This window comes from Propithecus coquereli, unplaced genomic scaffold (assembly GCF_000956105.1).
Source record: "Propithecus coquereli isolate 6110/MARCELLA unplaced genomic scaffold, Pcoq_1.0 Scaffold129, whole genome shotgun sequence".
Classification (NCBI taxonomy): Eukaryota; Metazoa; Chordata; class Mammalia; order Primates; family Indriidae; genus Propithecus; species Propithecus coquereli.
The window spans coordinates 4,746,178-4,771,923 of NW_012137080.1; the positions used below are offsets into that span (position 1 = coordinate 4,746,178).

At 43.1% G+C, this 25,746-nt stretch overlaps 1 protein-coding gene across 6 annotated transcripts in view; it reads right to left on the reverse strand.

Annotated features, from left to right (window-relative positions):
* HHAT (hedgehog acyltransferase) overlaps nt 1-25,746 on the reverse strand; it is a 277,822-nt gene that overhangs the window by 156,699 nt on the left and 95,377 nt on the right. For all 6 annotated transcript variants that reach the window (XM_012638345.1, XM_012638347.1, XM_012638346.1 and 3 more), the window contains one exon: nt 14,034-14,184. In XM_012638345.1, coding sequence (XP_012493799.1) covers nt 14,034-14,184 — 151 coding nt within the window. The remainder of the gene's footprint in view (nt 1-14,033; nt 14,185-25,746) is intronic.

Below are 25,746 nucleotides of genomic sequence, written 5' to 3' on the forward strand. Positions count from 1 at the left end.
CAAGAATTTTAAAATATGACCTTTTTATCATAGCAATTTTTATAATAACAAAAAAAAACCCAGTAAAAATAACCAAAAGTGATCAGGGCATGGTGACATAAATAACAATCCATTTAATCAATGTGAAATAATGCAGACTATGAAAATATCTTCAAAGAATGTTAATAGTCATACAACAATGAGAAAAAAAGGAAACAAAACTGTATTATAATCCCATTTTCATGAAGAAAAATATATACATGTAGAAAGAGAACTAGAAGGAAATAGTTCCTTGTGTTTAAGTTGGTTACCACTGGGTGATACCACTTCTTGTTCATGCTTTTCTTCATTTTCCCATTTTTCTAGAATGTACATATATCATTTTTACATTTGAAAATAAAACTTTCAAAAAAAAGCCCTTTAACAAACTGTTACAAAAATTCATTTCCTGTATTGTGAGAATGCTGTGTGTTTCCCTATCTCTATGTTATAGTTAGCAAATGTATTAATTAAACCTGCTGATGATACCTGTCATTAGGGATAAGTGAGGGGGTAAGAAATTATTAAGGAAGAAAATCCATGAAAAGTGCCCATTCTGCTGGACATAGAGCAGAATCCTTAGGGTTGATGGGTAAGGACAAATATGTGAGAATACTAATTCAAGCACATAAAATTCCTACTTCAATTTTTAGAATTAGAATTTTAAAGCTGAAGAGCATCCTAAAGATCCTAAATCCTAGTGCCTCTTTTAGTATTAATATTAAAGGCAACCGAGGCCCAATATTATAGCTTATCAAATACTCTCTGGAAACTCCAAACAACATAGGGCACACAGTATGAGATCCCATGGTCTAAGTGGCCCTTGGACCTGAAAAGTTGCTGGTGGAAGAGGCCCATGTTTAAGTTCTGCTGGGAGCACCCAAAAAGGAGCCCAAACAGGCCCCGTTCTTAAGCAACTGTGAAGACAAGGATGAAGGCCACAGCTCGAACCAGGGGCAGACTGGTAAACAAGTCTACGGAGCCTGACCCTGATTCCACGGAGAGGAGGACCTACCTACCTCAGTGTGCCCAAGCTGCAGGACTGTGTGCTGCACGTCCTAGAGGGAGGAGTTCTCATGTCAAAAAGCCAGATACAGAGGCGTGTTCTTTAGTCTCTCTCCCTTCTAGGTCTCAGGCCCCCTCCTGCATGGGAGGAGGTCTGACCTCTTTATTCTTTCTCTTTCCTCACTCACATTCTCACCTACTCTCTTCTCCCTCCTGTTGTTCTGGTAGCCACTCAACACGAGACAAGATACTGAGGGCATCAGAGTTTGGGCTCAGAGAGGAGCAAACCTGAACCTCTAGCCCACACATCATCTTATGGTTCTCTGCACATAGCCAGCCGTGACCCCGAACTCAACAGATACTGCAGGGACCAGAGAAGAAAGAAGGGGGATTGGCAGGGCAAGGTTCGTCGATATGAGGCATCCTTCTCAAATACCATTTGGGCATGTCCAAGCACACAGAAGCCAGGTTGTGGGGCTCCCACTGGCTAAGACTGAGACAATTTTGAGCACCAAAAAATTCAGTACAGTGTTGAATTATAAACCACTGAAAAACAGGAAGTGGTACATCCCTACAGATAATACATATATAAATAAATGGTGGGGCTCTTGTTTACAACAGAGTGCCAAGTGCCAACTGGTAAGTGCCAAAGTTGGAAATCTATCATTTTGCAACCATCAGAGTAAACATGGTTTACTCAAACATGGTTTGAATCATTACACTTCATTTCCCACTATTTGAATAGTCCCAAGGCTCTCCCCATGACAATAGAAATAAAATTATAAAGACTGGCTCAGGCAAAAATCATCCATAATGCTAAACATAGGGGAAAATTTTGACACAGAGCAAGATATTTGCATGGTCTTCAATTTCTCCCATAGATTTTTTTTGCTTTGCAATTAATAAGCAAAGTAACTATGCAGTGGATAAATAAGACAACTCTCTCCAAGACGACGAAAGTTAACACCACCAGTCAGAACACTTAGACATGGTGTCCTTCCAGATGGGATACCCTGAAAATGACACTTTTATCATGTAGTCTTTCTTCCCAGAATTTATAGTATACACTTAATCATGAGGAAACATCAAAATGGTGAATGTTCTATTAAATAATGGAGAACGATATTCTTCATTGTAAAAGACAAAGGCCATGTAAAACTCCCAGATTAAAGGAGATTGTAGAAATCTAACTACATGTCAGTCTAGCATTTTTCTACTCTCTCCTCTGGGAGAAGTCAGGCCTGGAGTTAACAATAGGGTTTATCACTCCTTATATGAATAATCTACAGGTGGAAAATCAGAAGTTTTTAAAAATTCACAGACCTCTTACATAACCTAGCTCAGTCTTGCAAAATAAATAAAACCAGCGCTGTCCTTGAAGATGAGCCTGCTGATCAGCCACAATCCCGTTTTGCCTCTGGGCTTTGCTTCTTAATATTTTTTATCTGAATTGTGAATTCACAGCACTCTGAACACAGCTCTTGCTCTGTGGCAAAAATGGATTGATCCTTACATTACAGAAAGATTTATGGTATAGAAGTGGATTTATACTTACATTATTCTACCTTGGTTGCTGGGTCTTTAATCTCCTTTCCAAGTGAACTTTCAAAAATGTAATACATCAGGAGATGTACAGTACACATAATAAAAATAACTTCCTTCACTGAGCTGGCTGCAGCTGACTTCAATCTGAGGCCTGAGTTTATTTACAAATTAAAAATACATCAGATATTATCACTTCTTCCACTTTATATAATAGACTTTATCTAGATTGTGGTTATTAAAAATACTTAGGAACTGATCTATTTTCACATTCCACTCCCTTACCCACAACCCACTCCCCCCCGCCCCCGCACACACACACGGAGCCTAAAGCTGGAAGGAACCACAAAAAAATCAAGTAGACCCCTCCCTCCCCTGCCTTTGGATGGAAAGACATCAGGAGCCTTGCTTCATAGATGAGAGGCAATCACGGCCCAGGGGCTGACTTAAGTCCATACAGGCAGGAATGATAGAGGTGGGGTTAGGATGCTCCAGTAACTCATACAAGTGTTCTGTTTTTCTAAACAAATGCAGAACATTTCTAAATTATTGCACTTTATGGTCTAGCTCTTTAGTTCGTCTTTCAAATCACTAAAATGGTTTGATTCATTACACCTCATTTCCCACTATTTGAATAGTCCCAAGGCTCTCCCCGCGACAATAGAAATAAAGGTTTGTGAATTTTGCGCCGAAATAACAGCAGAGTCACAGTGACAAAGGGCCGCTGAAACAGAGACAGTGCTTCATGATGATGTGTTAGTTATACTGACGGGTGGTAGATCTGTGAGAGATGCATCGTGTTAATAAGACAATATGGATAAAAAATAACCCTCCTCATAGCTCCAGCCTCCCCAAGCAGGGAAGAGGCTACATTTATACAGCACAGCATCTTTGAAAAAGAACCTCTGGCTTGGAATCAGAGATGGAAGCTGAGACCTGCTTGAGCGCATGAGGAAATGAGAACAGTGATGAAAAGCTACTGTCATAAACATATTACACCTTTTAAGCAGTGAGAAATTCATTTAATAAATTGATTGAAGCCTGAAATCTAATTAAATCTAAAAGAGGTAGCAACCTGAAATGCTAATAAGTTCATGCTCAAATTGTATACACGGAAGCTCTGCCATGCATGCTTTAATAATGCATTACCTAAAGTATTTTCTGTATTCATTACAGCGGTGCAGCAACGTGACATGAATTATTTCCCTACTCTACTTCAGACGCAAATATCTTCACGCAGGCAATCTGTTGAGCCACATTCCCCTTTCCGGTCAAGGTGAATGAGATGTGGTTCTCCGGGGCTGGGATCATGGTTGTAAAAAAGAAAGCTGAAACTTAGTAAGGAAATAGGTATCTTTTATTCAGAAAAACAATGGAGTATTCTTCTATCTAATTACTGGCAACCTATGTTTAAAATAATTTGAATGTGCAAGACTAATAATGCGGAGTGCCAAATTGCTCTATAGAAACTAAAACTTCCATTAGTTCAATTTCAAGTGGAAGCACATCTTCAGACAGGCACCAGGTACTGCAACCCTATAGTTCATCTCTCTTTGAGATGCTTCAAAAACGCAGCTGAGTTCCAAGAGCTGCGCTCCATTTGTGACCTGGGAGTGATTTAGAGATGAGGAGTTGCAGGAAAGTTAAGTGGTGAACATACAGGCTTGGCTCTGGATTACTGTCAACACCCTCTTAACTGGTTTACTGCTTCTGCCTTGACACAGTGCAGTGTCACTTCTCAGTTTAAACCTCTTTCCACATCTCCCCGTCTAAGGTGGAAAAAAAAAAAAAAAAAAGAAGGATACACAATGGCTTACCAAGTCCTCTCCCACCCCCATTTCCTCCATGCTCCACGACAGCCACATTGGTCTCCTTGCTATTCCTTGAGCACTTTAGGCATGCCCCTGGCCCTTTGCATGGGCTGCACCTTCTTTCCGGAGCACTTCTCCAGAAACCCACACGACTCACGTGCTCTCTTCCAAGTCTTCATCAAACGTCACCTTCTCAGTAAGGCCTACCTTCATCACCCATTGGCAGTCAATCCTCATTATTCACAGATTCTGTATTTGCAAATTCACCTAGTCATTAAAATTTATTTGTAACCCCAAAATCCATACTGGAGGCACTTCTGCAGTCATTCATAGACAAGCTCAGCATAGCAGCAAATTTGAGCCACTGACATGGTGAAGTCAAACAAGGCACACTCCACATTCTTGCTTCAGCTCTCACACTGTAAACAAGCATCCTTTTTGCCATCTATTTAGTTTTTTTTTTTCCCACATTTTTGTGCCTTTGTTGGTGATGTCACTGTTTAAAAGGGCCCCCCAGCATAGGGCTGAATTGCTATCCAGTGCTCCTAAGCACAAAATGGCTACAATGTGCCTTATGGAGAAAACATGACTATTAGATAAGCTTTGTTCAGGCACAAGTTACAGTGCTGTTGGCCATGAGTTCGATGTTAACGAATCAACAATATGTAGTAAAGGAGGTGTCGTTAAGCAGAAACGCACATAAAACAAAGTCACATATTGGTCAGTTGATGAAAAGGTTGTGACCAGAGGCTGGTAGGAACCTAACTCTGTATTTCCCCTAGGAGCAATGGTGTAGTCATCACTAATTCAGTGCTTGCAGAAATGTCATTGACTCCCCAGAACTCCAAATCCCTCTTCCCCTGCTCTATTTTTTCCACAGCATTTATTATGTCCCAACATAGGATATTATTTTCTTACTTATTATGTTTATTTATCTGTCTCCCCACTTGAGAAAGCAAACTCCAGTAGAGCACATGCTTTTGCTTATTTTGGACTGCTCACGACCATATCCCCAGCACCTAGCACAGTTGCTGGCACGTAATGGGGACTCAGCAAATGTTTGTTCCATCAATGAATGGACGAACAGATGGATGGAGAGTCAGCGCTCCCCCAGAAACAGTGGTCTGGACATGTGCCTTCCCGGAGGATAAACACACGTGAGTGTATCCAGAAAAACAAAGGACTAAGGTGGGGATTCTGGCCTGGAGAGGGGCTATCAGGGAGGAGTCAGAGGAACATTCCACAGTCAGCTGAGCCCAAAGGGAGGGGAGGCTAGACGGGGCAGATCGCGTTCACCTGCAGGCTCTGAAGCTGAACCCAGGAAGACAGTTACCAGGTTTCCAGAGGCAGACAGTACACATGGGAGGTGCAGGCCACCACGGGGCCCAGTGTGCAATGACTACAAATAGAGAGAAATGGGGGTTCTAAGAGTCAAATTTCCATTAATCCTTGATAAATAAAATCCCCTGGAATAAGCTCACAGAGCTGTCTGTGTGAAAAGCAGCTTTGTCACAGCTCAGCAGCTGCAGGTCAGAGTGTCTGCCCTGGCAACCTTTGACTGGGGGACTCGAGATGGACTCCTCAGCTTGCAGTCTGCCCGCGGGGTCTGCAGTGCAGAGGTCAGGTCCCTTCCAACCCTCGACCACGCCAGCCACGCAGGTCATGTTTTAGTTGATAATGACTGCATCAAAGGCAAAAACTGGTAAATGATCTTGTTAGTAACTTAAGGAAAATTAAATCTGCTGTCTAATGGGACATGAAACACAGAACACATAACCTATGAAACCAGTCCTTCGGGTTTCCCTATGGTTCAGCCTCTTCGGAGTGAGTGACCACACAACTCTCTGGAGGAAATACACCTTATCTCAGATACACCACATTTCTCTCTAGTGTAGAATGAGAAATCCTAGGGGACCTAAGAACTTAGTTGTTAATTTTTGCAGTGAAACCTCACCCTGCAAGAAGGGTACTTAATCCCAACTGCAAGAAAAATATAAGTAGTCTGGGAAATATATTGCTGTGACAATTACTACAGCCAATTAAGTCAGCTGCCAACCAGATCAGTAATATTATATGCAGATTTACATTTTGATGACAACGTGTCATAATGAGATTTGGGCTACTGCCGCCACCAAGGCTCTGCACATCCATTTCCCTTAGTCTGCTAATAATCGCTGCTCCCCACCACCAGCCGAAGACCCTCAACTAGAATAAAACAGCAAGCAACCTTGCCTGACTGCCTCTCAAGCCCACACTAATCACAACCCAGGTGGCACCTATAGGATACACATGATGTATGTTTTAATTAATTTCTTAGAAAATCCTCTATACATTGCAGCTAGCAACACTTCCCAGAAATGTAATGCCTACTTGAACCTGTCATCTCTATTTCAACAGTAAGGCCATGTCCCTGGCATTGCTTTCCAGAAGCCTGGTAGGCCAGCTCTCCTATGTAAACAGTCTCGCAGGGAACTATATCCCTCCCTGCAATGGGATGGGCTGGGCTGGCAATCCCCCATGATCCTAGGAAGGTTGTCTGCAGGACTCAGCCAGCAGCCAGGACAGGTTGAGCATCCCTTACTGGGTGGCAGAATCCCTTATACATGGGCTTCTTACACACAAGAAGCAATTCTAGCCTAACAGTGGGAGGAGGGCAGAGAAGAGGAGAAGTCACACAGAGAAAAACAAGTTGGAGGACAAATGCATCTTGTGACAACAAATGGGGCAGCTCACTTTTCCTAATTTTTGTGGCTGTACAACAGTGGCCCCCATCTGGTTTGAGTGCCTCTAAGTTTGGCTTCCTCAATTCCTTACCCTCCATCAAAGAGCTGCCCTGCAGTGCCCTCCCTGCCTTGGAGCTGGTCAGGTTCATCCTCCCCCATCTCCTTAGTCCTTTTTCGGCCCCATCCCCTGGGAAAGTCAGGAGAGCTCCCATTCAGGTTCTTCTGGGGCCTGTGACGCATGTGAATGTAAGATACTGAAAATTCACACTTCCAGTTACTCATGGCCATCACCCAGGTAGTCTACAGAGCCATGTATGTCAGGGAGAAGGAGGCGCGAGGAGTCATCTAGCCCAGTGCCTCTCAAATTTTAATGTGCATCTAATGCTCCTAGGAGATCTTGCCAAAAAGCAGATTCTGATTCTGTAGGTCTTGGGTGGGACCCAAGATCCTACGTTTCTAACAAGCTCCCAGGAGAATCTGATGAGGCTGTTCCTCAGACCATCATGGGATAGCAATGAGCTGATGCAAGGCTCTTGCTACATGCAGATACACTGGCTGTGTTAAAGCAAAATACCAGATACAAAGTAAGGAAGGTATGACAGTCCCTGGCCTGTGAAAGCTCAGTGGTGTTTTGCCTGATAGGAGACGGGTCCAGAGTGAGCCCTGCAGTGCTAGAAAGCCAGCACCAACATCACAGAGGTGTGAGAGCACCACGTGGGCTGGACTGAGGAACAGGCACTTGTTCTGTACCATGGTCATGTAAGGTGAGTAAGAAGAATTTGGAAGGGCGAATTGGAGCCAGTCTAGTACACTATGCTAAAGAATAAGACATCATTTCCAAGCATGACAACCAAAGAATCTACCATAAATTTTACCCTGCAGGTTTAACTACAGCTTACAGTTCTAACAGCAGACTAAGTGTTCATTTTGTTTCAGTAGGGAAGCAGTCGGATGGTATCAGAGAATGTTGCTAGTACGCCAAGAGAAAAGCCTTTGAGTGTCTGTGCAGACAGGTGGATTAGGATGAAGATGGCAGGTGGGCCTGCAGTAGCCAACACAAAGCAACAGTGCCCGCGGCTACAGTAGTCTGCAATCTCAGGACTCACAAAACGGAAGACACTAAATACTTCTGTCTTTCTTCTTGGTACAATGAAAAGAGGAAATGTATCCACCCATGGTGCTACTGAATGTACAAAAATCATCACATACTCATCTACGAGCAAATGCATTTCTTACTTTCTGACTAAGAAGATTAGGATCTGAATGCAGTTAGCACTTACTAACTACGTGACCTGGGACATATTACTTAGTGCCTCTGATTCTCGTTGACGATGATGGTATCTAAATCATTTCTGAATAATACTATTACACAAGAATAAATAAGCTAATTATAACAGGATTTTTTAAAAAACTAAAACAATGTATTTTGTTCTCAGCAATCCCTGGTTCTTAGTGGTTGTCTGGCTGCTCACGAATTCAGAATCAAATACAACTGAGTCAAACCTTACAGTATTTTCCTTTATATTACAGAAAGAATATCCTGCTCTACCTACAAAGTCTAGGCCACAAGGCTTGTAGTCTGGTGGGTGTGAGCAAGTAGGGTGTGCTCCATTCGTGCTGCTCCACGAGGTGGGCAGGACAGTATCTCCACTTTACGGAGAAGGAAACTAAGGGAGGTCACCAGCTAGTAAGTGGTGACACCAGGGTTCAAACCCCGGCAGTCTGGCCCAGATCTGTGCTAACACCACGCTCCAGTGACTGGTGACCAGCGCCCTCCATTTGAAGATGCCTGGTGTTCCATGCAGCGGATTGCTTCTTACTCTAAAAGCCATCAAAGAGCTTATAGATAAATGAGAAAACTAAATAATAATAATCATCATCATCATCATCATCATCTCCCACACAGGGAGAAGATGGAGAGGAGGACACACACACTGTCTTTGAAGCAAAAACAAACCCAGGAAGCAAAACGTGATGATGGGTCATAAAATCTGCCTCACCTTGGTAGCCCTTTTCCACTTTGATCCATGGACACCTACATCTGGGGGAAAAGGTAAGGGGGTTTTAAAATATGAATGTCATGGGAAGGAAGGTTTGTCTTCTGAGTCTGTTGAGAAGGGATCGTGAGAGAGGAGGGTTGACTGCAAGAGGTACCCAGAGAGGTCATGTCGCTTTTGTCTCGGTTTCCTCATCTGTCGGGTGAAAGACTAGGAGCAGAGCCATGTCCCTAGGTGATGCCTGCACTCCCTTCCACTTCTGTCTTTCTGTTAGCTCCAGCCACGTGGGATGGAGTTGGCCGCCAGCATCCTGGTGCTGGGGTAAGCACGAACCTCCCTACTCCTCAGTTTCTGAGGTATTAAAATAGCACTAATCGTTGTATTTGCCTCCCTGGGTGGTTGCGAGGGTTAAGTAGAATCATATACTGAAGCACTGAATACAGAGCTAGCCAGGATTCAAACCCAGGCACCAAAATATTAGCTAATAATCATTATTACGGACATGAGAGTAAAATTTACACCATGTGTTTGTTTTCTAATTTCCCAGAGAAGAAAGGCCTGATAGGGTGGGTGGCTGAAGGAGGCGGAAGGTGGCAGGGCTGGGTAACGGTACGTGGGTGACATGGATTTCAAAATGGAAGCATCGGGGTCCCCCAAATCTGCCCCAGCATGACCTCCCCCTCTGAATGAACCAGCAGAGTTCTTGCTCATTAGCACGGCTTTGCAAACGGTGCCGGCTCCTGGGCATCCATATTATCACAGAGCCCGTGACTCTCCCACCATCGTCTCGGCGTCTGAATCACCACACCGCAGGCGTGGAGCTGGACTGCAGCCTGTCCTCAGCCAGTCTCGTCACCGCTCTCTGCTTCCCCTCAGCACGGAGCTGTCAGCACCTCTGGCTGTTAGATTTTGAAGCCCAAAAAACAGTACTAAGAAGCTACCACTTCCTGAGGACCTACTATATGCCAAGCTCGATCAATCCTCATGTCATCCCCAAGAGGCAAGTACTATCATTATCCTCACTTTAGAGATGAAAAGATGGCCGCAGGGAACTTAAATTATTTGCCCAAAGTCATATTGTGAGTAGCAAGCACTTAGTCACTAGACTGCCTCCAAAAAAAAAAAGTGCACTTTTATTAACAGCATCTATTTTACCTTTTCTTCTTTATGTTCACCCTATTCCTGCTTTCTACCCAATAATGCTGGTACACGTGACATACATTTCACCGATTCCGTGTCTGCCACCCTGCCCCGCAACTGGAGGTTAAACACAATTCAAAAGCGGAACTGATGCAAAGCCAGCAGTCTGTGGAGCTGGTTCATCCCCTACCACATGCCTGGACCACTTTCCACCTAGGGCCCTAAATTCTTCTATTGACCTAACAGCCCCATGCAATCAATGCCCCACCAGAAGAAGAGTCCTCCAGATCCTCCCCACTCCCAGCCTGAAAATATCCCCATATATTAAGGTCTAGCAGCCACCAACAGCACCCAGATCCCTCTGGGATAAGCAGTGATGCATGAGTTTGCCTGTGTAGACCCGAGAGCATCATAATTCAAGAAATGCAGAGAGCGAGCTGTGCAAGATTCCTCAGATAATTGAAACTGACCCATAACTCACACCAGCTACCATGGGAAATTCTATCACTTCACACGCTTTGCTTCCATAGCTAGAAATCAAATGTCAGATTAGGATCAGATGTCTCATTTGGAACCTCAGACATGCAATGTCATCTTTAATGACTCCTGGCAAAAGATGCTCATTCTACATCTCAGCTCATCTGAATTAAAACATGAAACCTAAAAATTAAGCAGAAAATTCTCAATTTCTCAGGTCCATAAGACCACAGAAAAGTCAAGCAAGTGGGAATACGTGTACTCCTTAGGGTCTTGTTATGCCTGCAAATATTTAAGGAGAGATTATATTAAAGAGCTAGGAGAGAAAATAAACAAATCCGTCAGGTCCTAAGTTTCAGGTTTGAGCCATCTGGGTGAACAGCAATTTTTCATGGTCAATTTGAGCTATCATGTCGAAGAATATTATCTCTCTGGTAATGGCCAATCTCATCTGTTCTACGATGTCGAGCTCAGATGCCTCTGATACAGCAGGCTGCTGGCTTCAAGTCCTCTCTCAGTGCTAAGTGGGCTGAAAGATGCTGCAATCCGTCAGCACAGTGCGCAGGTACGTAGGCGCCTTTCAAATGGTAGGCCAAAAATTCACGTCTCATCATTAATTCTAAAACTCATCCAGTATAGATTTTCTAGAAGTTTGGGTAACCATCAAACGATCTCTAGATACTGTCTTTATATCTCTTCCCTCCACTTCCCATCCACCCTGCCCTTTGTGCCACCATGTGAATGGCTGTCACGGCTGGCAGAGTGACGTGCGTCACCAGCTCTCATATCTATTCGTGACTAAATTCCTCTGAGACCTAAATCCAGGAAGAGGGAGCCAGTCCCTGTCTGCAGCAGCACCTCAACCGATGGTCCAGAAAAACTCAAAGTTAACAGTTAGTAGAAATTGCAAATTCAAAACTTTTTCCCCCTTAACCAGCATTCTTAAAGAGGAAAGTTAGAGCGTGGGGATGAGAACCATGTCAGAGTTATGCTACCAGATACTGAACAAGAAATGTGGTAAGCCTCCTCTTCCTCAGGATGAAGGAGCATCTGAAAATAGTGCAAAATACTAAGCTGTAATTTTTGTTCTTTTTTCGATTAAAAACCACTTCTGAATCATGTTTTGTGTACTGTAGCTCGGAGAATTAATCTCCATTCCTAAATTCAGCTACTAATTACAGAATGGTCATTGTGTACAAAGACTCCAGGGTTTCTAAGTATAACTGGCAAACTGGAAACCCCTTTAAGAAACTTATAGGGAATGCAGATGTGGAGGGAAGATCTCCACCCAAGGCATGTTGAAGCAGCTGGGATAGGAGCCTGGGTCACTCCAATAATAATAGTATCATTATTAATATCTCATCACACGCCCTCAGAAACACCTCTTTTTAGAACCACATCACCCTAAGAGGCCACCCCAGGGCTTCCTCCTCAGAGTAACTTTTCATGATTACTCTCTTCCCTACATTTGTCTTAAAACTTAAACTGAGAGGGAGGAGAAACTGTTTTCAGTAGCCTGGGGTTTAAATGATTTGAGTCTAATTCTAATCAAGAAAACAACAAAGGTCTTCACAGACACGTCTCTCCACCTCTGGTTTATATAGAAACTGAGGGTCTTTCTTGGACAAAGAATAAATTAATCAAATCAAATAAATAAATGTCAATAAGAAACCACTCTGAGTGTGTGATGTAGTCAACTGTCTAAACTGTCTGTTGTGACAAGCGATGGATTAGTATTTGTGGACGAGCAACCAGGAGCCGGCGTGCCTGTCCGGAAGTCATGGTTTTTTATTATGCCAGCCAACGCTGGAGAAGCCTTTTAGGAGAACGTACTTCCCAAGAAATGCATTAGTACAAGCATTCACACTGAGTACGCATGCTGGGCTCACACCAGACACTTGTGACACGTCCCCAACCCACTGGCTTAGTAAATTCCTTTATGAGTAGGTCTAAAGTTAACAGAGCCTTCCAACCAGGCTTACCCTTTGAATAAAAAAACAAAAACACTCCTTGGCCTTCTTGTTAGAGAGAGCCCCTTTTATCAACCTCCCCCAATCTTGCCATTAAAACAGGACAACCTGTGGTATTTAATGAAGTAATCAAGGACAGATCAAAGCAATTACTTGACATTTCTTGCAGTAACCATACAAAATTTCTAACCCCAAGAAGCAAACTGGACCAAAGTGTGTTTAAAGGGGCTCAGATAAACTCAGCATCTGTAATGAGTTAGCGTGTTACACCAGGATGTTGAATGCTACCCGCCTGTGTGAATAGCAGCGTTGGATAAGGCAGTAGGTATTCACTGAGCTCCTCCCCTACCTGTGTCTTGAGGTTTCTGCCTACAGAGATGAAATAAAAGAATGAGCCACATGAACGAACCAGTATGGCAACTCTGAACAGGGCGAGAACTGGCGAGAGGCGCACAGGGTACCTAGAGAGCAAAGTTTAGGCAGGTGCCAACTCCCATGGCTGTGACGGGGCCAACCCTGAGGTTCTCACGTGAGGTTTGCAATTGCAACAGCAATTCTGTCACACGTTACACCCTGGAAGGGATAAGAAAAACACAGCAGCAAGCAAGTGCATCTGGAAAACATCAATCAGAAACGGCAAGGGTCTCAGGGAACAAAGATTCCAGACTAACCACAAGTTTACGGGGAAAAATATCAAGAATAGTAAAAAAATTTCAGAAAAAAACATCTGTCTGTCCATGTCCACTGAGTATAGGAATAATGTGAGGTTTAAAGCTAACACTGGTAAACATCTACTATGTACCAGCTGCTCTAAATGCATCAGGTGATTTAATCTTCAAAACAACTTTTGGAGATGGGTATTATCATTACTATCATTACTATCGTTTAAAAGGTAAGAAAACTGAAACGTAGAAAGATTTAGTAAATTGACCCAGATCCGAGAACTAGTAAACAGTAACACTGGTCTGTGCTATTATCCTGAATCTTATTTTTCTTAACGGTCCCACTTATACAGGTGTCATTTGCAAGAAAAAGAGAAATCAATAAAATAATCGATATATAGTAGCATGTCCCAAGTTGGCAAGAAACCACTTCAAACGTAACTCTTTGTGTATTGATACACAGACTTAGAGAGAAACTTTCTTATCTCACCTATGTAGCCCTATAATAATTGAGGGAGGTCCAGAAAGCATGGATTGTCAGTTTGTTATTGTCAGATGAAGAAATCGAAGTGCCAAATGTGGCTTGAGTGAGGGGCAGGGAGAGGACAGTGGCCTGAACTCTTCAAAGTGGGCCCAGCCGTGGCTCCTCCCACCGGACACCCCTGGAGGATGTTAACAAACCACTGACCTCCACATCCCAGTGAAACTGAACATGGTGCTCACGCAGCGAGGGAGGGGCGGCGGCTTGAGTCCGTCCAGGCGCATGAGCAGGGCTGGGACGCCAAAGAGCACCAGGTACTTGACATAGAAAAACAGCACCTGCGCCAACGCCAGTCCTCCTGAAAGGCAAAAGGGCCACACACACAGATGAGAGGCGGAGCAGTCTCCTGGGAGAGACCAACCCCCCAGGAGCTATGCCACCTGCCTGCTTCTCTGCCCACCTCTTCTTCCCTTCAACTCCAACATTTTAACACATTAACTGCCACGTGAGTTGTATTTAACTCACACTAGTTTTGAGCCCAGGGCCTTGTGAAGCATATGTAACTCACATGTCTCTTCACCATGGGAACCACATGAACTATTTTTCAAGTTGCATATAATTCACACACAGAAAATAAAAAATAACAATGTTTTCATTAAATGAGAAAGGATCGTTCTGTTTTCAAAATTTTTATCCTGTTTTCATAATAAAACACCGTGGCCCCAAGGAAAAATTTTTTTTCTAGTGTGGCAGTCAAGGTGTTAAAGTATTCCATGTTGGTTTCATTCAATGAAATTTTTGGATTAACAAATACTGAAATCTCATTATTATGACAGGCAACTTAGCAGCCTTCACTGCCCTCTTAGTGGTCATGCTTTTACAGAGACTAGGAAAGGGAATGCCCAAAAAACATACTGCATTAAAAAAAACTCTTAGAAAAGGAAACTCCTTCCCAAATCCTCTCACAACCTACATGAGGTCACACCCATTAGGCTAGCTAGAATCAAAACGTCAGAACAAGTGTTTGGTGAAGATGTGGAGAAATTGGAACCATCGTACACAGCTGCTGAGATTGTAAAGTGGAGAACAGTTTGGAAAATTTGGTGAAGATGTGGAGAAATTGGAACCATCACACACAGCTGCTGAGATTGTAAAGTGGAGAACAGTCTGGAAAACAGTCCGGTAGTTCCTCAAATGATTCAACAGCGTTACCATGTGACTCAGCAATTCCACTCCCAGGTATGCAACCAAGAGAAATGAAAACGTGGTCACACCAAAACTTGTCCCCTAATGTTCATAGCAGCATTATGCACAATAGCTAACAGGTAGAAACAACCTAAATGTCCACCAACAGGTGACTGGATAAACAAATTGTAGTATATACAGACAATGGAATATTCTTCAAACATGAAAATGATTGAAGTACTGACACGTGCTACAACATGGGTGAACCTTGCAAACACTAGGCTGAGCGAAACCAGCCTGTCACAAAAGACCACAGATTATATGATTCTATTCATGTGAAAGCCCCAAGTAGGGAACCTACAGAAAATAGATCAGTGGGGGAGGGAGAGCTTGGAGAGGGAGAGCAATTAAAAGGTATGCTTTCTTTTCAAGATGATGAAAATATTCTAAATTTGGTGGTGGTAATAGGTGAATCATATGTGAATATACTAAAAGCCTCTGAACTGTACACTTTAAATGAACGAACTGTACGGTATGTGAACTACATCCCAAGAAATCTATTTTTTAAAAAATGCCTCCAAGAGGGCACCACGCTGCAGCAGCTGACAGCCCCTTGGCCCAAGTCACGTCTTGCCACAGTGGGAGGAACTCAGGACGTGGGTGTTGGCTGTGATGCTGGGACTAAGACAAGCGCTATGGCCCCTACAGGTCTCCACCTGTCCCCTCTGGGAGGAGCCCACTTCCCCAGCTCAGACTCAAGATGCTCTATGGACTCCCACCTTCCTCAGGCTTCTTCTGGCACAGGGTCGCCACTGACAGCCTCATGCTTCATAGCGTGTGGCCACTTCCACCTCTTTGACCCGGGAGGTGGGACAGGGAGGGCCCAGGCTCCATGCCGAGGGGGGCGCCATAGACCCGGCCTCGGCTGTAGGGTGAGGTGGGGGTGGGTCCACCAGAGCAGTGCCCACAAGGAGAAGGCAAAGGCAAACCACGGGAGGAATCCCAGGAGGAGGAGCCCAGCAGCCATGTGCTATCTGACCTCGAGACCACCTTCCCCAGTGTGTAAGGAAATCCCGCAGGACATGTCGGTACAGCTGACCAGGGATATTGTGAAGGAAATAACTAAGCCCTAAAGAAGTACTAGCAGAAAATATTACTGTCTGATGCAGTGTGTGGCTGTAAATGGCAACCCTGTTGCCAGAAGAAACATACAGCCATTTTCTGAATATACAGTTTGGTAACAGCAGATGGTGGTGCAACGTGAAAGCCACGTGTCCTGCAGTAACAAAACCCCAGCCATTGCAGTGTCCTGTTCCCATTCACGAGTGATCAAACAGGTTCTTCAGACTTTTAGAAACCAGACTATGGTCATACCTGCTGGGAGGCCTGGGTGTAAACTTTCAGCATTCTTGGGTGTGTTTGATAAGAGTCAGGAAAAAAATCTATGTGCATGTATCTATGTGTGTGTGTGTATGTGTACACACACACACACACACATACACACCCCCATTCATCAAACAGTGAGGTACATGTGCTAGCAACACTATCTTAAAAGCACTAGGGGAGCATGTGACATCCTGCATGAAGAAATCAGCTGCACTGGCTAAAATGGCCTCGACAGGGGCTCTGAAATGGTCCAAAGTGAACCACCAGACTCTGGTCAGGGAAACTCCAGAGCTAGAGACGGCAGGACACACAGAAGGATGACTGATTAAAGGGCACGATGCTTCCGAGCAGAATACGATCAGCCTGAAGACCTGATGCTGTCAAATGACCTACGGAAGGCTGAGCATGCTGAAAGCCAACCTGAGCTCCAGTTCTCACGTCTGTGAAGCATCACAGACTTCCACTTCCTGTTGACGGGAGGCCAGATCAGGAAGCACGGGTTGCTTTGTGTCTCAAGTAGTGCATTTTTGACACTATTCTTGTACAGTTGTCATATCCAAGGTATATGAACTAACATCTGTAGCTGAGTCTACATTTTTATGAGTCACCATTTATTTGCACAAAATCTTCACCATTTGTTAGTACTTTCATACAGAACTGGGCCAACGAAAGGATTAATTTTGTGTAGATATTTAATATAACCCTATAGCTGAATCGAATTGAAAATAAAGTAATTGGGTTTTTTAACTCCTCTGCAGAGGGAAAGCACAAGAGCACACGTTTATTAATATGCAACAAGCACTCTACCTGTTACTGAGTATTTCTTATGGATTAAGATGCAAAAAGGCTTAAATAGATTCTTTTCCCCTGAAATTTGAGTAACTGGTTTGCAAGCTTATAGGAAAAAGACAATGATTTTTAAAGCATTATAACTGTAATTTCTGCATTTTTTAAAAAATTGTGTTTGTACCTAAGGGTTTAATTATTCTGCTACCTGGCTGTCGATTTTCATTATCCCTATGAGAGATGCGTGGCTCATTCTTCTCTCCTCTTGACCTAAAAATTAGTCTTTCCCATGTAAGATCTGGTCTAAGGTTTCAGGGCCGACCCTCAAGACTGTGCTACATTCTCTCAGGCATATAGTAAGCAAGGCGGCAACATAGGAACATAAATGACTCTACTCTGAAAGTTATTTGACATACATAAATTCAACTTTCATCATGTTCAAAAACATAAAATTTTACTATTTTTCAATACTTTAAAAAACGTTGCTAGGTTTGTATTTGAAAGATTCTTTAATTAGCAAGAGTTATGGTTGATTTTATCTAACCTCACCCTTTCCCCAAAAGAAGTCATACATGGGTTCATACCTTACACTCTCCCTTGACATTCATTCATTCATTCATTCAACAAGCAACTTGGGTTAAAAGAAAAATATATCATTCTTATCTACCTAAGAAGTTATCTGTATATCAGTTACCTGGGCACAATGAGTTCAGCAAGGAGCAGCAAAGACCACAATATTCTAAGGGACAGCAGGTACACACGGGAGATGGAGGCAGGGAATAGTTGGTGTTTTAAATGATCATAGTGCCACTTGCTACCCTTTATAATGCCACATCAGGCAGGCATCTCTTCCGTTCTGCAAGCATGCACCATAAAATTATCTTCACACCACACAGAACATCTGTAATTGAACAGTCAAGTTCCACAGTAGTAAATCCCAGAGTACCTTTGGGTTCACACTGCATTAATTTTAAATAATCTCAGCATTCTAATCCAAGGAGAGAATTTATAAAAAATTAATGGTTTTCTACTGTATCCTAACAAACCTTAGAATGTTTAATGCCTCGAAAGGATGGAGAAAGAAACAAATTTTAGGCTAGGTCATATACGTGTGTGTCCCCAGTTTTTAAAACAAATGTCAGATGCCAAATGTCTCATCCCTTTCCCCTCACTTTGATGCTATAGACTGAGGAAAAGCAAATGAATGAATCAGTTAGCATTTCATTACCATTTAGATAGGTGCACAGACATTATTTCAACTACAGCTGGTACTTAAACACTCAGCTAAAAAACCCCCTGACGATGTACAGTTAGGAGACAGGTTTCTAAACTCCAACAGTGAACAGTTAAGGCATTCAAAAAGGACTCTAATGCACATTCCATGAAGCTTTATCATATCTTTATCAGGTAAGAACTTACTTTCAATCATTTTCACCTTTTCACCTCCTCACTCACTCTCAAATCCCTGGCCACAAGTTCTCTGTTCTCCCCATAAACTCATATAACCTGGATTTACCAAGGAGAAATACCTTTCAATAACGAATGCAAGAAATGTGATCTTTCTGGGCTCTTTTAAGGAAAAACCATAAGTCACTGTCTTTGCTCCCCTTAATCTGAGGCTCTGTGAAGTTGTGGGAGAGTTCCAGTCAGCCATATGTTGTCTTCTTATAAGATTCTGGAGTTCAAAAGAAAATGAGAGTTCCTATCTTTTAGAGATATTACTGAAACATTTACGGATAATGGTAAGATGTCTGGGATTTGCTTTAAAACAATACGCGAGAGAATACAAATGAAAGAAAACTCATCACAATTTGATAAGAATTGAACCTGGGTGATGAATACATGGGAGTTAATTCTATATTTATGCTTTTAATTTTAGAAAATACCATGTTCTAAAAGGGGAGGCATTCAGAGCCCCCACCTGAACCCTGAATCTTAGCCAGCATGTTCAACTTCCTCCTCACCCACCAACTGAATGCATGTACAATGGACAATGAGCAAAATGGACCTGTCTCAGCAAAATGCTACCTCCTTGCTCACCCTTTGTGTGTAGAAACTATGAAAAATGGTAAAATGGAGAGGCAAATTATAGAAAGAAGAAAGGAGAGAATACCAAGGGGCAGAATAATGAATTAGCTTGGATCCCAGTTCTTGGATCACCGGGAATTAGCAGCCTATGAAGAACGTCTTCCTAAGAAGATGCCCCACCACGGTCTTCGGAATTACAACAATGTATCTGGTCCTAAGAACCATCTGGGATGATGTTAATCACAGAGATTCTTAGCTTCTCCTTGAGAAATTCTGATTTAGTAGGTCTGAGCCAAAGCCCTGAAATCTACATATAAAACAAGCACTGGAAAATTATGCTCAGTCAAGCTTAAGAAATCTGAGTTAGAAGATTCATACCCTACTTCCTTTCCCCACTTTCAAAAAGATATATCCAAGTGTAAATAACAGTTTTCCTGGGGAAGGTGAGATTATCTTTTTGTTGTTCATTTATATTTTCTGATTTCCATGTATAGAAAAGAAAAAAGTCACCTCTCTTGCTCAATCTGTTTGTTATATGGTAGAATTTCAAAGATAATGTTCCACATTCATTCTGACATTCGCCACTGAGTTATCCAAAAAGAGAACATGCAGGGAATTTCAAAGGGAAATCTTGTGCCATAGGGTTGACCTTTAGTTGTATTGGTTGGCAACTGTTATAATTTTGACAAGCACAACTTGAGTGTGGAGAACCAACACTCTGCTGCTCACTTGAGAGGGAAGATCAGTGGTCACCCACACCCAATCTAATGCTGTTAGAGAAACCAAGCCCCGAGTTTCTCCGCAGAATTCTGCTAAAATAAATACTTTCAGAAATAGAGCCACAAACAACTTTTAGCAGAACTTAATACCACTCTATTCCATAACATAAGGGGTAGTTTAAGAGAAAAAATGTTAAAGTCATTGTCAGTTATCAAAGCCCCCTCAAAGGGTAAATCCTCAGGGAATGTTCAGATCTGCCAGCATTGCAAGGGAAAAAAAGCCAAGGAACTAGGCCATTTATACATTTTGTCTCTGTATTTATTTAATCTGTAGATTATAAAATATTCCCCCTGCTCTTGTCATAGTCCTTAGGGTATGTGAAAATGATTAAAAATGTACCAGTTATAAAAGATAACATTTTTAAAGATCCTTCAGAATATGAAAGTTATACTCCGAACATCTCTTCGCAAAAGAAATGTTTGAAAAACAGGGTATGTCCAAGGCCCCAGAGATCTATGTGGATCTTCCACATGTTTTTCCCAATTGGCATCATCCTCTCCAATAGATTTTTTCTTTTCTTGGAGACAGGGTCTCACTCTGTTGCCAGGCTACAGGCTAGAATGCAATGGCATCATCATAGCTCGCTGCAACCTCAAACTCCCGGGCTCAAGCTATTCTCTCACCATGGCCTCCCAAAGTGCTAGGCTTACAGGTGTGAGCCACCACGCCCACCTCCAATAGGTTTAACTACAATGTTCTCACTACTGAGTCCCCAATATATATATCACTAACATCAATGTTTCTCCTGAATCACAGAACTGTTGACGCAACCTCCCCCGGACATCTCCAGTTTCTCTCTGTACCCGCAGCCCCCACACAGTATCTGGCACCCAACATGTGCCTAATAAAGTTTTGGAGAGTGGATGAGTGAGTAAAAATTTCTTTGTGGAGACTTAACAAAACTTCGTTGATTTGCATTAAACGACTTTTCATTGATTATTACTTTTTCATTGATCACAATTAGATTTGATCATCCCAATCATTTAGCCCATCTAGCCTTCCTTAATATGCCCAGTGTCACAAAATTGGTGACATTTCCCGTCTGCAACACTCAACTTCTGTCTCCTGATCAAAAGTAATTCATTACAGCAGTGAAGAGGGCAGAGGCAGGCGTCATCTGAACCTGAGGGCTCAGGAAAGGTAGCCCAGAAGTGGATGTTTTGAAGGAGGAGTTAGATAAAGGAAACCTCGAACAACAGCATGTACAAGGCATGAAGACATGAAACAGCCCACAGCTGGGGGCGGCATGTGCAGGAATGATGATACGACATCGGTGATCAGAAAGGGTCACACCAGTCAGCTAAGAAGCACAACTTCACAGTGAAAGACCTGAGAAATCAAATAAGAAAGCGATATAATGTTTTTGTGTGTTTCAGAAAGATCAGCCTGTTAAAAAAAAAAAAAAAAAGAATGGGGGATGGGTTTTGTTCCTAAGGGGAGAAAGGCCAAAAAAGTTGTGGACAGAGAAGACATTAGCGTGGCCAGAAGCCCGAGTCCGAGTTTCAGATTTGGTGGGGAGGTGGTGTCCAGTCTTTAAGTTGAGGGTATAACTGTCTTCAAAACCTTTATTAATAAAGTCCTCTAACACACACAAATGCCTCATCTGAACAGATTTTTGTTCGTGGTTGTGTGTATCGTGAATGGTGTGTGTACACAAATTAAGAAAAATAGCCAGATGCCTTGTGATACTCAGGGTAATGCATGGTAGAGACAGCCATACAATCTCTAAACAGAAATAATTCTATAGAAGAGACAAGAGACAGAGAGACCCAGAATTGGACATCTTAGGAGAACACTGGGCTCTGCTCAGGCCAGGGAATAGAGTCAAGCCCACTTACCTAGAAATTAAGGGGCTAGGAGACCCTCACTGCCGAAATCCAGTGACAATCTGACCTACGAGCCTATATAAAAACATGCTCTACATAAAAATCAGAAAACTAGAGTAAATGGAGAATTTAAGGAAAAAGAGCTTAAAGTGAAAAGACTCCAGGATATCATGGAAGCTGGGGTGAGAATGGCTACTTTGGTAGACTCCCTCTCTCGGCCCCTCCTCTTTCCCTCACCTCAATACTTTGTAAATTGCCCAGGGAAGGCTGAATATTAAGACCAATAAAATTCTGTCTAATTTGAATTGCTCAAATGACTAGCTATCTTTGACTGCCACCTCCTGGCCCTTTCTAGTATGTCTACCCCGAACTACTGATAACCACCCCCACACACATAGTATCAATTATTACATTCAAGATTCTCCAACCAGATAAAGTATGACCACGCTGCAAATGGAAAGCTATGCCACTGGGTGGGAGCCCCTGATCAAGGCAGCTAGTTACCTAGACACCTCCCGGTCAAGGCAGCTGGACACTGATAACGTCACCCAGCCAGGGTCCGGTCCTCAGCTTTGCAGGTCAGGCACCTGCTCTGTCAGCACCTTAAGGACAGATCTGTACCTGAGGGTAGATACACATTAACCTAGCTCACGGAGACAGATCTATAATACCAGAAGGCCAATTTACCAATTTAGAGTGAGAATTATTACCTCCAAGGTAACTGGGGTCTCACATCTTCCTATGAGGACCTCTTCTCTCTCTAGGTCAGCCACATATGAAGTTCAATTATTCACTCAGGAAGTCGTGTAGTGGGGAAGAAATTAGGGCCAGGGCACTGGCCAGAGACAGTAACCTTCAGTGACATCAGGCTCTGACGGATGGAGGCATCTGTCTCCACAACAGGGACATTCTGCCACTGGACCTGACAAATTGCTAAGCCAGGGTGTCCCTCCCCACTCAATGCCTGAATGGGAACTGTCAGGACCTGCCTTTTGGATGTTTCCTTGTCTAATTCTGACCAAACCAACTCCCTTTCTGGCTGGCAAAATCTTTCCATGGGTATGATAAGGCCTCCAATGGAGCTGTCATCAATCGAGTGCTGACCAAATGTGTGTTTCTGACCCATTAGGCACTGACATAGTCTGCTCTGTAACGGGCTGTCCTTTCCCTAGTTCCAGGCTTTGGAGGAACCCCATGGCAGTCCCGGATACTTCCAATAAACAGGCAATGACAACTTCCATATGCTGAATTTGTTGAAATTTCCATTTGTTGAAAAGTCAACAAAGATCTTGTACGTCTACAATCACAGATACTCTTCTCAACCACCATATGGAGTTTTTTGGGTAAGCACCGATTCTTATTTTACAGACAAGGACACGGTGATTCAGAGTTTTTCCCAGGTCATAGAATTAGCAAACATAGGGTTAAGAATAAAACTCAGATCTTCAGACCCCACATGAGCCCACTGAGAACTACTGCTCTTAACAGCAAAGGGGCTTCGCCTGACCAACATTATTCAGATATTCAGCAAATATTCACAAGTGTCAATCATTAGCTATCTACTGTCGCAGCACCAGGACACGATGGTGGACAAGGCCAATGAGGTTCCTATTTCCACGGCACACAGTGGCCTGAGACAAACAGGAGAACTGCAGACGGTGGTGAGCCCTACACAGAGAATAAAACAGGGCGATGTAAAATACTGGTTCCGTGCGAGTCACCAGGGAAAGCTTCTTTGGGGAAATGACATTTAGCAGAGATGGGAATGACAAGAAAAAGTCAAACCATGGTGAAGAAGAAATGCATTCTAACCTGAAGGACCAGCTAACGAACGCCCTGTGCTCACCACGTCTGAAGATGAGCGAGGAGCGTAGAGGGAAGGGAGGGATGAGACCCATCAGGGAGGCGTTAAGGAGGCTCAGTCTGGCTTTAACCTAAGCACAGTGGAAAGCCACCATGCTACGACAGTAACGTGCTGCTTTCCCACAAGGTCCTACCAGTTCAGAACAAGTTTTACAGCTGAGAACCCTAAAGTCCTAATTGGCCCATATTCCTAGCGCACAATGATTCAAGTCTTTATTAATATCAAATTTTTTCCCATAAACGGAGAACTATTTGAAAGACTAAACTCAATTTATCTTGCAAGAAGGAGAAAGGTTTGTCCCATATGAAAACCCACGTTTATAAATGGCAGCTTCGTAGCCTCAACATTCAGGCACTAACGAGCTCCAGAAAGTCCTGCAAGGCTCCCGCGAGGCCCTGGTTGTCTGTCAGCAGAGCTCAGTTCAGACAGGCCGGGGGAGATGGCCAGAGCACCTGACGGGCATCTCCCGCAGGCTCAGGCCACTCTTGCATGTCCCACAGTTCAGTGCTCAGCTGGCACCTGACTGCAGCTTTCTCCAGACTCAAAGATAAAGCCTGAACTGTCCTAGAGCAAAGGGAGGCTCAAGAGCCCCCGAAGCAGGGAGCAGGCAAGGAGAATCAGGAAGACAGAGAGAAAGGCAGGGGAAGTGGGAGGAGAGGTACAGACTTCTAAACAGAAATCTGTTGCATTAAAAAATCAGTCCACTGCTACCACTCTTAAACATTGTGGACGCTGGTACAGAAAAATGGCACTCTCCTTCTACGGACTGCTTCGGCAATGAGTAGCAGGAGTCTTTAACCTGGGAACTCACCCTTAGGAAATCATCCCACGTGAGTTCAAAAAAGACTATGTAAGTACATTTGCTGAAGCATATGTATAACAAAGTGAGACTTTAACCAACGATCAATGGGGAATTGGTTAACTTAAATGGCAGGAAAGCCATAGGAAGGAATACCGTAAAACTTGTAGACATCATACTCTAATAAAATACAAACTAAAAGAATGTTTCTTCACATGAGGAGAAGTCCGTAACACAGTAAGCCTAAAAAGTAGGCTGTAAGGAATGCAGGTGATGAGGCAATGCTCGTAGGTAGTCTGGACAGGATGCATGGGGCAAATGGGAAGGGTGGTGGGGGCTGGAGAGACGCTAGCATAATTCTAGTTACATTCTCTGCACCGTCAGTGCGCTCACTACTGAGCACGTAACCATGGCTGAAAACTCACTTGTGTGTTATATACACATATGTTTGCATCTGTGCATCCATTTCTTTTCAAATATATTATCACATGTTGAAACATTTAGCTGATTACTTTTTGTTCTTAATTACAAATTTGAGAAGATGTTAAGAATTCTAGACTATAAATAATGAACGTTATTTTTCCAGTTGCCAATCCCTTCCAGTTTCATGTCCATGCGTAAATATACTCTCTACTATTAAAAAGAATGATTTGAACTAAGATATTCCTGGTGAGCCATGGGATCATTTTTATCAAAATCCAAAGACAAGCTTGATTTTCACTGACATCGAAATGCAAACAATTTGATAAAATAAAGTGTTATATATGTAGAATTATTACGGAAAAAAAAAAAAAACTCATTTGGGTCACAGTTTGACAACGGGAGGGTACAGAGAAAGACTGACCAGAAAAGGGAGCAAGGTCCCTTATGGTGAAGACACTCTGACATTCAGAGCCTGTACCTGTGTAAACACAGTCACTCAGACTTCCTCTTTAGAGCCCAGGAGGCCTCATTTGCAACTCTTACATTCTCAAACTGCTGTTGTCTAAAATCAACACTGCACTTGTGAACTTGACCATAGTCCCCTCTCCTATTCCTCATTCCTGACCCTCCAACCACACACATCACAGACTCTCTGCTCCCAAGCAGTTGAGAGATGAATGAGTTTCATTTTTGCATTTTTTTTTTTTTTTTGGAGGGGAGACAGAGTCTCACTCTGTTACCCTGGGTAGACTGCAGATGCATCATCATAGCTCACTGCAAACTTGAACTCCTGGGCTCAAGTGATCCTCCCGCCTCAGCCTCTCAAGTAGCTGGGACTACAGG